We start from the raw sequence: 12,683 nt of genomic DNA, 5'->3' as shown, positions 1-12,683 counted from the left end.
CCAATAGGAGAAAAAATTCTCTATCTCATCAGGGTAGAGGAGAAGGAAGTCAAAATAAGTCACTGGTGTTACACTGGAAAATATTAGGAGAGTTTAGCTGAAAGATTATGGTGAGGCACTCCCAGAGGAACATTGATGCTCGAGCACAGAACAGATGACCTAGAAAGTGAGTTCTCAATCTCACAACCTTTTCCCAGCACACTGCTTCTACAACTTGCTGTTTAATAGTGCTGAGACCAAGAAGTGCCTGCTTTTCACTTCCTGCTGCTCTGCCACAAGCCGGTTCCTCTTCACAGTGTGTGCGAACAGTGAAATAGGGCATGTGAATGTCACTGAAAACCTGCAATGTGACAACTACAGTAAGGCAGCTTCCTGGTATTTCTGGCTTTATCTGTCAGTAGGTCAGCAGGGTTAAAAGAATTTGATTATAAGCTCAGCAGAAGTGTTAAGAATCTAAAATCTTATTTTGAAATGCTTAGCAACACGAGACATAGCCAACAAGATTGTAGACTGCAGCAGTTCTGGGAAAATCAAGTATGTTGACATTACAAAATAAAATTCTGTGACCGATTTAGCAGATTGAGAAATGCTGTAAAGTAAGAAACATACCTGTGAGCACTGGAATTGTAGATAAAAGACACAAAGGAATAGAATGAATTAGCAGCTTTTCAGCTAATCAGTACATGGAGGTGTGATTCTCATAATGCTTTGGCAGGGTGTAAACTTGGGTGTAAGCAATTACCAGTTTTAAGCTTTCAGCCGAAAGAGAGTTGATATGAACTTGTGTATGAGTTCACTGAAGCAAAATGTGTAGTGTTTATAAAACAAGTTTGCAAAAAATGAGTTGCAAAATCTTACCCAGACACATGTTGTCCTTGACAGCAAGGACGTTCATAATGTTTGAATACATGGCTGAACTACTCCCAGAACTCGAGACAAATATCCTTGACGTTACATTTGTTGCTTCAGTAGAGGATCATTTTGAGTAGGACAGAGAGTGATCAGGGAAAACAGAGCTGGTTTGGGTGGTGTTGGCTCATCTGTCTGTTGTTTGCCTATATGCTGGAGAGAGGAGAATGCAATTCTCTGTTGTGTAAGTCATACAAATTGCACAATCATTGAGGATTTTGTAAAACAGCAAATGAGGTAGCAGAGGTCTGGCAAGCTTTGATTGTGAATTCTAGTGCCACCACAACCAGAGTTATAGGAACAGATTGGTATCCTGAGAGTGAACTTCCAAGCATACGCATATCTCCAATTTAAACTTAACATTGGGACTGTGACGCTATTTATTAGCTTTTTACACGTGAGCTGAAGGGCATGGGTGAGAAAGAATGAACCAGTGTTTACCGAGTGTTAATCAAATAGCATTCCAGATGGCCTAAGAGGCTTCCACTGATAGACATAAATGCTCCTCAGCAGTGTGGTATAATTGGAAAAGGCTAAGTGTCAGTTCACATTACGGAGGAATCTGACCTGACAGAGAATGCTAGCATAAGTTTTGTGTCCAGCCGGCCAACTTAACCTAATTTGCTGTTGTAATGAAGGCCTGTAAATGAGTGAAGAGGCTTAGGATTCTGACAGGCACTTTCAGACACAGAAGCAACATGTAAATCCTTCTTCCCACCAACTCACTATTCTAGCCTTCTGCCAGGGGTGTAGATCCTCGCAGATAGGCTGGAAGAAGGGAGCAGATTTCCTTGACTGAGCTGCTTCAGTCCACTCACCAAACCATCCACGACTGTGACTCTGTGCTAATACGAAAGAAGAATGGCAATACTTGAAATAAAATGACACATTTTTTTCTCTGCCTCCTGTACTACTCTGCTCATGATAATCTGCAGTAAAAGGCAAAAGAGGTAGTGAGGGGTACAAAGGGTCTGGACTTGCAGCTGCTGGTTGCTTCAAGTGGACATGCCTCAATGCCCTGGGCCCAGGAGTCTAGGGCAGACTTTTTTTACCATAATGATTTCAGGTTGAACACAGTACTATAATCAAGGGTTTCAGTGAGTAATAAATATATACATGAGCAAAGACAATCTTTTGCCCAGAGAACAGAAATCTGAAACAGATAGACGCAGTCACAGTGAATAATCGTTTCTCCTTGGCTATGGAATTACCTTCCAAAAAACCAAAGATCTCACCATCTACCTAGTGAATTTTAAGACACATCTCTGCATATTAGTAGCTGGAAAATAAATAGAAAGAGTTGGGAACATCAAGAGAATCTCTCATATCAAACAGGAGCTAGTGACATAAGGTTAAGGAAAATGTAGCTATTTTAAGGAATTGTTTAGAAGAAGAAAAGAATTATCACTGCTGCTTGAATCTCTTTGAATTATGGAGTATGACACCACTTCAAACACCCCAGCTTTGAATGATGCCACTAATGGAGCTGTGTGGACATGGACATCAGCTCTTCAGCACTGTGGTGGAGTGGCATCAGCAGCCACTTGGTGCTGAGCTCTTGCTTGCTTGAGAATCAGAAGACAATAATGAAATACTGAGCACCTGAAGGGGTCCATGTGCATTGCCTGGCTAAGGCTGGGAGCATATTTGTATCCAGAGTGGTAAGGAAGAGGGGGAAATGTAGAACTTCTTGTTTCCCACTTGTTTTTCAAAAAAGATGGACTGATATGGCAATCAAAACCACTTTCACAGCAGTGGGCTAAGAGAGAAGGCAGTCAACATGGTCATCAAGTGTAGGTGCTGCAGGAAATCAGAAAGAGGACATTTCCACCATGCCATAACCACCTCTCACTTGGAATCTGCCCTCCTTCAGTACCAAGAATTACACGTTGCTGATAGAGGAAAGACTTCCCCATCCCTTTTGCTTTCATTTTGGTCCTTAGGTTGAGCATGTTGGGATTTTTATTTTGTTCTCAGAGATATCAACACTTTTCACTTTTATAGAGGTATCAATTCTTCTGTCCACTAATTTCAACAGCCTTCCAGGCATCTCTCTTCTGTTCCATCTTCCACCATCACACTACCAGGGAAGGTTGGAAGAGATACTTGATTCCAGTCAAGTGAAATCTTGTCTACTCCTTATTTATCATTTAGTCCATTCCTAATGAAGCACTGAAGAGCTTTTTTTTTTTTTTCAGTAAAAGTTCTTCAATTTCCAGTCTAGTTAGATTTCCCTTTAAACGGCATTTTAAATTTAGACCAGTGTATTATCCAATACTTACACATAAATAAATTCCTTCCTAAATAAAACTCCAGAGAATGGCCTATGTACCGCTGAATTGTCATGTGAACTTTTTTTCATATTTGACTCTCTACGTGTACTTTTGCAAGTATTTTTGAGAAGACTGCCCATAGCACTGTGACTGGAAGAAGGGATCATTTACATGTATCAATATCTCCCAAAAATCAATTTCTTAGCTGACAAGATAAAAAGAAGAGCTGTACAAAGCATGCCCAAGAGACTCACCAGCCCACTGAAGGTAGAAGAAGCTGCCAATGATCTCTCCAACAATATGATTCTCTAACAGTGAAGATACTTCCTGCAGGCTGATGGGGCTGAATTCAGTCCTTAGGAACAGTACTAACATCAAAGGGAAATGCTTACATGAACACCAAAGAATGAGTAAAGACTGTATTGATTTTGGGTAAAAATAGTATTACAGAAGTGCATAAAACACTTCATGTCTGTTAGAAGAGCTGTCAGGGCATAGTTTAAAAGGATCCCAAATTAAGCAAAATATTCCGGGGCCACTTTGGTCTTAGTTATCTAAAAAAGCAGACACCCTTTCTTTCCTTATGGGATATATATAGATATACTGAGCTTAATGTGAAAAAACCCATCTGACAGTTCATGAAAATCTCATTACAGTTCTAACACACAAATGCAGATAATATCTAATTTTATATTAAAAAATACTCATAGAGAAACCTCTACTAATGATTATGAGAGTAGAGAAGAAGGTCCATAAAATATTGAAAGGTTTTGATGACATTTTTGAATTAACAGAGTTCCTTCTTTTCCTTTATGACAGAGAGTGACATAAATTATTGATTACTGATGATGGTATGCATCCCTTTACTAAAAGCAGGAAGCTAAAGGGGAAGTTGGAATATTTGGAGGGTCAGGCATCAAAAAACACAGCAAATATTTACTGACTCATAATTCCTTTGTACTTTTTCTATAGGCTCTTAATCTTTCTTGCACTGTCTGGGGAGATCCCACCCCAGAGGTATCATGGCTGAAGAACGAAAAATCATTTGTATCAGATGCCAATTGCATCCTGAAGTTTGAATCTGGAAAAAATGTCAGCTTTTCCATTTCTACTGTGTCCACACAAGACTCTGGGAAATACAGCATTGTGGTGAAGAACAAGTATGGTACAGAGACCAGCGATGTCACTGTAAGTGTGTACATACCCGAGGAGGAGAGGGAGTCTGAGCAAGAGAAAAAGCAGTAGGATAAAATGAAAGCATGAATTTAAGTCTAGAAGACAGAAGTACAGAGGAGATTTTGGATGTTATGCAGATATAATCCATGTGTGTAAATGGCTTCCTGCTTTAGCAGGCAGCCTTGGATTTTTCCATTCACTTCACATTTGCTTCTAATACACTTATTTGTGCCAGGGAAAACAGGGCAGTTCCTAAATGTTTTCTTACTGCTAACTTCACAGAAACTAATTGTAGTATTTTAAGCAAGGCCAAGTGCATGCTGTCTGTAAACACAAGCCCACCATTTGACCCTTTTCCTGGAGCATCTGGAAGGAAAGGGTCAAGAATTGTTTCCGTAGAAGCAACTAATGAAGTGGATGGAAAGACCAAAAATGATCGGGGCGTATTGAGCAGCAGTTAGGATTTGTTCCAGCATAAATGGAGTGTGTTAGATCACCGAGAAATGATTGCTGGTTTTTGTCTGTGTTAAGGCCCCTTTGTATTGCTGTGTTAATTTAGTGAGGCCTTACTATGGGTGTCATTTACAGCCCTAAATATTGTTTAATCTGCCCAAACAGGGTAACAGTACTGTAACATAAATGAAAATAGGGCTTAGGAGGCCAGGATAATAATATGTGTGTGTGTGTCTGTAAAAGTGTATGAACTCTGCTCTATGTTCACAAATAAACTGAATTCACTTCTTTCCTTCCATCACAAGCATGTTTCACTGTGTCTTGTTTGATTAGTCACAGCTCGTGTAGTTGTGCACAGTATCTTAGTGTCTTAATGCTTTCACCACTGTAATTACCTCCAGCTTCCCTTTAGATCCCTGTTAATCTTCACTCTGCTGTTTGCAACAAAACCACAATGGCATCTCTTCACATCTCTCTATCTAGACCTTCACTGCTTCACATCTTAAGTCAACACGGTATTTTTGCAAATTCTGTCACAGGAGTAGTTCTATGTTTTTCAATGCACCTGGGCATGAATTGTGATTTAAAGGTGATAGGTAAGTATTTTGTTAGATAGAAAAGTCAGTTAATTTCATCCAAACTAAGCACTGGAGATTCAGAGATAACATATTTTATAAAGATCTTTTAAAGCTACAAAAAGAATCTTCACTGTAACACCAAAAAAAAAAAGTGTTGTTGGTTTTTTTGTTACACAAAAATGTTTCAGAGAAAAAACCATTTGTCCAGATCTTTGAATGCACTTAACATAGATTGAAAACTCCATGTCTGCTATTTTACAATGCCACTGATTAGATCAGCTGAGGAAAAGCAACAGAACCTGCTGGACATATGCATGATATATACATGTGATACTATATGTATAGGATAGGATTAGAAACAGAAGTCTGCCCAGTTGCTACTTGGGAGAGCAATGTCCCATGTCAATAAATGTTTTCATTACTAGTCTCAGAACAGCACAGTTCTTCACATCAAAATCTAAAGAACTAACATAGATATTTTCAGTCTAAGCATGATCTGTGTGCACCTTTCATGTACTCTCTCTTGTCTTTTCTAGCTACTGTGACTGCAGAAATAGAGCTGCAGTCCCAGGCACTCCCTTTGGTGCAGTACTGGCATTTCAGTGAGGATGCCACTACTAAGTGTTGTACAGTTAACACTCACTTAAATCCTTGCCATGTGAGATTTACTGTAGACTAATGTCAAAGGAGAAGTGGAAGCATGAAGGAATTCTTAATGGTTCAGGTAAAAATAGATTCAACACAGTTACCAATGGCGAAAATGCTGATTTTAGCAATTTCTCCTTCTTTTAAATCAGTTTCTATAAAGGGCTAACAATTATTATCCTATAAAAACAATCCATATTTAGATCAGTTTTATGAACTACTGAAACGTTAGCACAAACCTAACTTTAGTGTATGTGCCTGCACTAGTAGTATCACTAGTTTCAAGGAACACGTTAAGTTTATCTGGTATAAATCTCTTTTTCTTCCAGAACAGATTTCACATCACAGGGATTTTTAACATGAAATTATGCAAAAACAATGTGGTTTTGGTGTTTCACATAAACAGTGTATGTGTTCTCAAAGCCTTATCTCCTAAAATAATTAACACTCAAGCATCAAAACTTATGACAATATTGCATTTTTAAGGAGTGTGTAATTACGTCCTTTAATGAATATCTGTTACCAAAAAAGCTCAGATTATCTAGTCGCAGCAGCTGAGTAAAGCAGACAAGGTAACAAGGCTTAATTTTTAAATTTCAAAATGTATTAATGAGAAGATCTGTAATTTGAGATAGAGCAAGCTTCCCAAGTTTAAAGAACTAATGCAAAATTATCTTATAATTTTACTTAGTAGGACATGAAGGCAGTTCAAGGATGATATGCAGGCCGCTCCATCTTTGTCCCATCACATACAACATACAAATAACAGAGTCACAGCTCTTCCATTCTCCAGAGTGCAAACAAGGATATCACCTGCTCTCTGCAATAACTGATGTTTATTAGTATTATTTTTAATAATTGCATTTTGGCAACAGCTTATTTCTACTACTTTATTTTCAAAAATATGTCCTCCTGCCTCCCTTCTTTTGGCAGAACAGCCAGGGAATACAAGTGGGTCACCTCCCAGGTAACAGGCTGGATTCTACTTTGCTTTGGCAGATGTATGTGTCCCTGAAAGTTAAGAGCAATTAAGTTGCTTTGAAAGGTGTTGCTTCCAGGGATTCAGTTATGGTGATTTCAGGCTGAATTTGTGATGCATCCACATGTCTTGCTTGTGCATGTTTTGTTCTTGCTTCACTTCAGGTGATTGTGATGCCTGTGTCAGGGCAGACTGACACAGTCCAAGGACACAATCAAAATAATAAACCTGTATCTAAAAAGAAAAAAGCAATGACAGCAATCAAACAGAAGGAAGAGGAAAAGAAAGGTAAGAGTGTTTTCACTCTTGGAGTCTTCTATTCCAATGAAAAATTGTTAAATTGTTATGGAGTTAATTGTCTGTGCCAATCAATATTTCATAGGTCCCAATCAATCAAGTTAATGGCACATATGCTCTTAATCAACAACAGAGGCAAAGTATGAATTACCATGTTAGGCCTAAGTGAAAGAGACTTAAATCAATATTTTTAAACCACCTTTTCTACTTCCACGGCAAGTTGTCACCTTGACTAATCTGGCTGATGGAAGTTTTTTAACTTTTAACTAGTCATAATAAATACTTCTGAATTTCTGAATGCAGAGGAAAGACTTTGTAAGCATGTATACATACACAGATTGTGTTATTTTCCAAAGTGAGACTCATTTTAGCAGCTAGATGTTTGATATTTCACCAAAAATAAGGCCTTGCTGATTCAGGCACCCTAAATGCCTAAGTCTTTTAGAAATCTCTGTTTAGCCACTACTTGAGATTAATCAACTATTCTCTCCTAGTTTTATGTCCATATTGAACAGTAAAGTTAAAGTTATAAGTGACCCTTTTTGGTCTCATTTATAGGAAAGGTAGAAAATTAAAAGCTCTCTGGTGATTCAGCATTCTCATGTATTACTTGTATATTATTTTACTGTTCTTTTAGACCCTTACTATAGAATTGCTATTTGGACAATGATTTATTCTTCACAATTACATCTCTCTCATTTAGAGCATTTTAGCTCCAAAACAGTCTTAAATTCTGACAGTATCAGAACACCTGTTTTACATATTTTTGCCTTAGTATTTTTATTTTGTACACAGGGTGTACACATGCTATATAATTTCTGACAGAACATTTTAGACTTTTATTCACCCCCCCTTTTTGCTCCTAAGGCAAGAACAAATATTTTATTTATTTCATTCCTATCTTGCTTTACTGGTATGGTAGACTTTTCTGAGCAACCCTGTAAATTAGGTGACTTAAGCGAGAAACAGTTATTTCTGTACCTGTAAATGTTTTCTAGTATCTACTTCTTAATCATTTTAATTAGAGACCATAAAGACTTGGGCTTGGTTTCAGTTCCATAAGAAGTAGTAATGTTATGTGTGACACTGAATCTCTTTATATGGGTAGGGAAAGAGGAAAAGAACACTATAAGGTCATAACCAATGTGAAAGAAATGTTGCTGACCACACTAAATATTGTTACTTAGGATTACTCAGATATTTTATTGCTTCTCCTAAATCAGATTTTATTAAGCCACACATAGAAGAAATTACTGCTACAGAGGAGACACCTGATCCAAATGAAATACCCCCTGTGGAAACAGAAAAGGATACAAAAAGCAACCAGCAAGCAGAAAAGAAGACTGCTGGAAAGGCAGGAGTAGCAGAAAAGGTTCCTCAACCCACAGAAAGCTTGGATAGGCAGGGAAAGAAACCCCCAGAAAAAGCAGCCGTGGCTAAACCCCACTGAACTTCAATGAAGAAAGTGATCCTGTCACAAACAGGATAAAAAGTTCAACCTGAGATTTCATGAGTGGTATCTTAACCATAATATTTTAACACAGAAGTTTATTAATAGGGGTTTTTTGTAACATTTGTTGTATTTCCTAATGTTACATTTAAATGTGTAGTAGATGGGCACTTATGTCTCAGTACCAAATAACTGCACTGCAGGGATTTCTAAGTATGTGAATAATGATACGAGTACTGTCAATGTGAATTTAATTACTAAAAAATGTCCATTATAAACAGAGTTCACTAGAGCAAATCCTGTCCAGAACTGACATATTTACTACAGTGTAAAGGAATGTTGGTATCAATTATATGGATCTGTTAATTTATATTTATAGGCCAACACAGCTTAAGGGAGATGCTGCTTACTTTTTCAAGGAAATTATATATACAGTCCTCTTCATACCATGTGGGCTCTGCTTTTCCCCATGACCAGTTTGGCCACAGTGGAAGATCTCCAGAAACAGAACCATCTCCTATGGATGCAGGGGGGGCATAAGTAGTTTTCTTTTGATCCAAATTTCTTTCATGCAAACCTGTTTCATCATGTGGATCAGGACCATATCTGGCCATTTCTTATCACCAAGACTCACATGACTACTTTCCAGTCCTCTCCACTTCACTAATTCCCTTAAAGCCTTCATGAGCTACTGTGGATATAGCATTAACCCATGAAGTATCCGCTGCCCCACATGCTCATTTTCCTCCACAATTTTTGCCACAGCACTCAGATTTCTGATAAACCCACTGACTGCTCTCCTTCCTCAGTGGCTCAGCCCAAAACTATCCCATTTTCCACTCACTATCATCATATCTGTATAACACAGTGTAGTTTCATGGTCACGTAAGTAAGGAATAAATGCAAGGCAAGAATCTCTGCATTAAACCATTGCTGTGCTCATTCACGTTCATTACTGTGCTCATTCACATGTTTATGTACTGAGGATATAGGAAAATATGACTCATTTGCAAATGCTTAGATACCATGGAAGAAGCAGAGTTCAAGCTGAAAAACAAACCAATAAAGGTCAGAATTTATTTGGTTGCCATGCAAGCTGAGTTCAACTTTAAAGTGACCAGAAGTTATAAAATATAAGAAATTAAAATAAGATATTTTAATCACTAGGAAAATATTCATATTGTTTTCAGCTCCAAGAAGGCTCAATCATATTTTATTGTCTTTTTCCAGATGGATTATTGATGAAAGGTCACTGAATTCCACTGGTATTTCTAGGTGCTGGATCTATGACTAATGTTGAAATACTGAAAACACAAGAAATACCAGTTTCTAATCCATCCTTATAGAACTGTTAGCATAAGAAAGCAAAGAGTTCTCAATAGCGTGTAAATGCACAGAAGTCAAGATGCTGATATCCTAGATGGGAAGAAATTAATTTCCTTCTAGTAGAATTCCAATAGGATTCTACTCAACTCTTTTTAAAACCAACAGAAATTTTCTGACTGGATGAAATACTGGATAGAACACTTGTAGGCAAGTAGAGTAACAATGTAAAGGGTTTAAATAACTTGGATGGTCCACAGTGAGTGACAGAAGGACGTAGGATTGAACAGAGAAAAAATTGTAGAAATCAAAATACTGACTTCTATACAAAATGGTGTTGAGAGAAACTTAAATGCAGACTGAACTGCAACTAAAATCATCCCACTACACTTAGGTACTGTTTGACATTGAGCTTGACTCAGTTCTCTGCCACGTCTTTTTCTAAATCTATGTGTTATAGCCCAGCAGTGAAGAATATAAGTATAGGTCTCACAGAGAAATGCCGTAAGGAGCATTTCCATGGCAGGACACCCCAGTGCATGTAATTTCTCATGCAATTCTTACAGAAAATGATAAATATCTAGAGATGTGCAATTCTATCACTCCGTCAGAGTTACAGAGAGTGGCCCTTCAAAAGCAGTACAAAGCTGCAGGTTGTTTCACACAACTCTCCCTTGCCATGGCAATTTTTTCAAGCTGCCTTACATCTGTAAAGATCCATCACCGCTCACAGCTCCTTCGGGCTGGGAGCCTGTCTGCCACAAACACCAACAGCAGAGAGTAAGTTATATATAGAACAGACTGTACCACTGAGAGCCTGATCCAATTCCTGCAAAATGCCGCAGGGGTCTTTTCATTAGCTTTAATAGAAATCAAGCTAGATCTCAGAAGAATGTTCTAAAAATGTCCCAAATCTCAGATTACAAAGCCCATTTTCCTCAGCGTGAAGCCAATAGCAGATCTCTCTTTTGTGTCATTGTAGCAGAATCAGGTCTTAGCTCTTCATTGCAAGAAAAATCACTATTTTCCTGATATTTCAGATATAAAACCTACTGGAAATAGCTTTAACATTTTAAACTAAAATGTACTAGATTTTGGGGAATTTTTTTTTGCTAAATTTGGATAGTTCCTCATAAAGCTGGAAACGGAGTCACATCAGTGTTGTTCTACAGGAATACATTTGCTATCCAGAAGAATAGTGTAGTTATGCACAGTAATGAGAGAAATACATCGAAGATTACCCTCCCTTTTTAATTTTGATTATTTAAGCTGTAGCAGTTCACAGATATATAACAAAATGTTCAAAATTAATATTAACAGAATTTCTGAGTACACTAAAGCTTATTGTGTTACTGTGGTTGAATAATTTCTTTCTTGCATTATAAATGTATTATTTATATTCCATTCTCCATTATAAGTATGAAAAATTGTTTCAGTCTCCGTGCATTACATAACGATAGAAAGCAAATTATTTCTGTAGCAACAAGATCTATCAAACACACAATCATTTGACTACATTTAAACTCAGGCACTGGATGCAAAATGTTTATCTGAAGCACACTTCTCTTTGTTTTCTTATTTCTCACTTACATATTCCCTTTCAGCACATAGTACTCTTTATGTTGAAATCAATAACTCTTCTAGAAATTCGTGCTCTTGTGTTAATAAGGGAAAGTGTTGCAATAAGCTATATTATCCAGTCACCTTCTAAAATCACAAAGGATGATTTTTGAAGATGAAAAAGGAGGAGAAAAATAGGCTTTGACTTCCACTGCAGTAAAGACATTGTGATTACAGCTGTCCTTGAATTCTTCTGGATTTGTTAGCCAATTATTGAGAAAGATCTGTCTGTCCTCTGAGACTGACAGACATAATCTGGTAATACATTAAACCATAATCTTTGAAGAAGCTACTCGTAAACTGAGATCATCCTTAAACTAGCATAGAGTGCACTTCTGCTCTTTGCCCTTGAACAACAACTATGAAGTAAATGCATAAATGACATCCCATTTAATCTGCCCTTATATGGGACAAACACCCACAAGTCTTTCCCTCCAGTCTTTTGTTTGTGTTTTTGTCTTGCTAAAAGGACATTAAGTTTTAAGAATTGAAGCAAAATGTTGCCCAGGGAAAAGTGCCACTAAAGTTGGAAAAATTTCCATTTCACAAGGGCTTCTAGAGATAAAGGTATTGCAAGAGAGACAATAAGGAGCTGATGGAGAGGAAGGAAGGCCCCAGATTTGGGTGCAATCTTATGCTGACTTTTGCCCTTGTCTCACTTCCCATTTCATTATGTGAGAACTCTTTCCTGCAATCTTCTTCTGCAAATTTTCAAATGAAACACCTTTCCTTCCTTCTTTTCCAAACTTACATCTTCTACCATCCGATTTGACACAGTTACTTCCATTTACTATTTCATCACTCATCCTAACAGGACCAGAATAAAACCTCCTGCTTAATTAGGCTGTGATTTTGGCAAGGATAAGGAACTTCTTAACAGGAGACCTGAAATCCTATCATATCTATTATCAGAAAATGGTTTGTGAAACACCAACTAATGGTTGACAAAGAATTGAGTTATACTGCTCATATGATCTGAG

At 37.6% G+C, this 12,683-nt stretch overlaps 1 protein-coding gene across 2 annotated transcripts in view; it reads left to right on the top strand.

Annotated features, from left to right (window-relative positions):
* MYOM1 (myomesin 1) overlaps positions 1-9,910 on the top strand; it is a 73,869-nt gene extending 63,959 nt beyond the window's left edge. Inside the window, exons 38-40 of one of the 2 annotated variants that reach the window (XM_066182907.1) lie at positions 4,155-4,370; positions 7,178-7,301; positions 8,534-9,910. In XM_066182907.1, the coding sequence (XP_066039004.1) occupies positions 4,155-4,370; positions 7,178-7,301; positions 8,534-8,760 (567 nt within the window). In that variant the 3' untranslated portion in view covers positions 8,761-9,910. The remainder of the gene's footprint in view (positions 1-4,154; positions 4,371-7,177; positions 7,302-8,533) is intronic. The other variant, XM_066182915.1, reaches the window with a different exon arrangement.
* Positions 9,911-12,683: the final 2,773 nt, after the last annotated feature.

The sequence above is a fragment of the Chamaea fasciata genome, unplaced genomic scaffold (genome assembly GCF_029207755.1).
Source record: "Chamaea fasciata isolate MVZ Bird 193981 ecotype frontalis unplaced genomic scaffold, bChaFas1.0.hap1 SCAF_1, whole genome shotgun sequence".
NCBI lineage: Eukaryota > Metazoa > Chordata > Aves > Passeriformes > Sylviidae > Chamaea > Chamaea fasciata.
The sequence above is the reverse complement of the archived record's forward strand: the minus strand, read 5'-3'. Positions and strand labels throughout refer to the sequence as shown.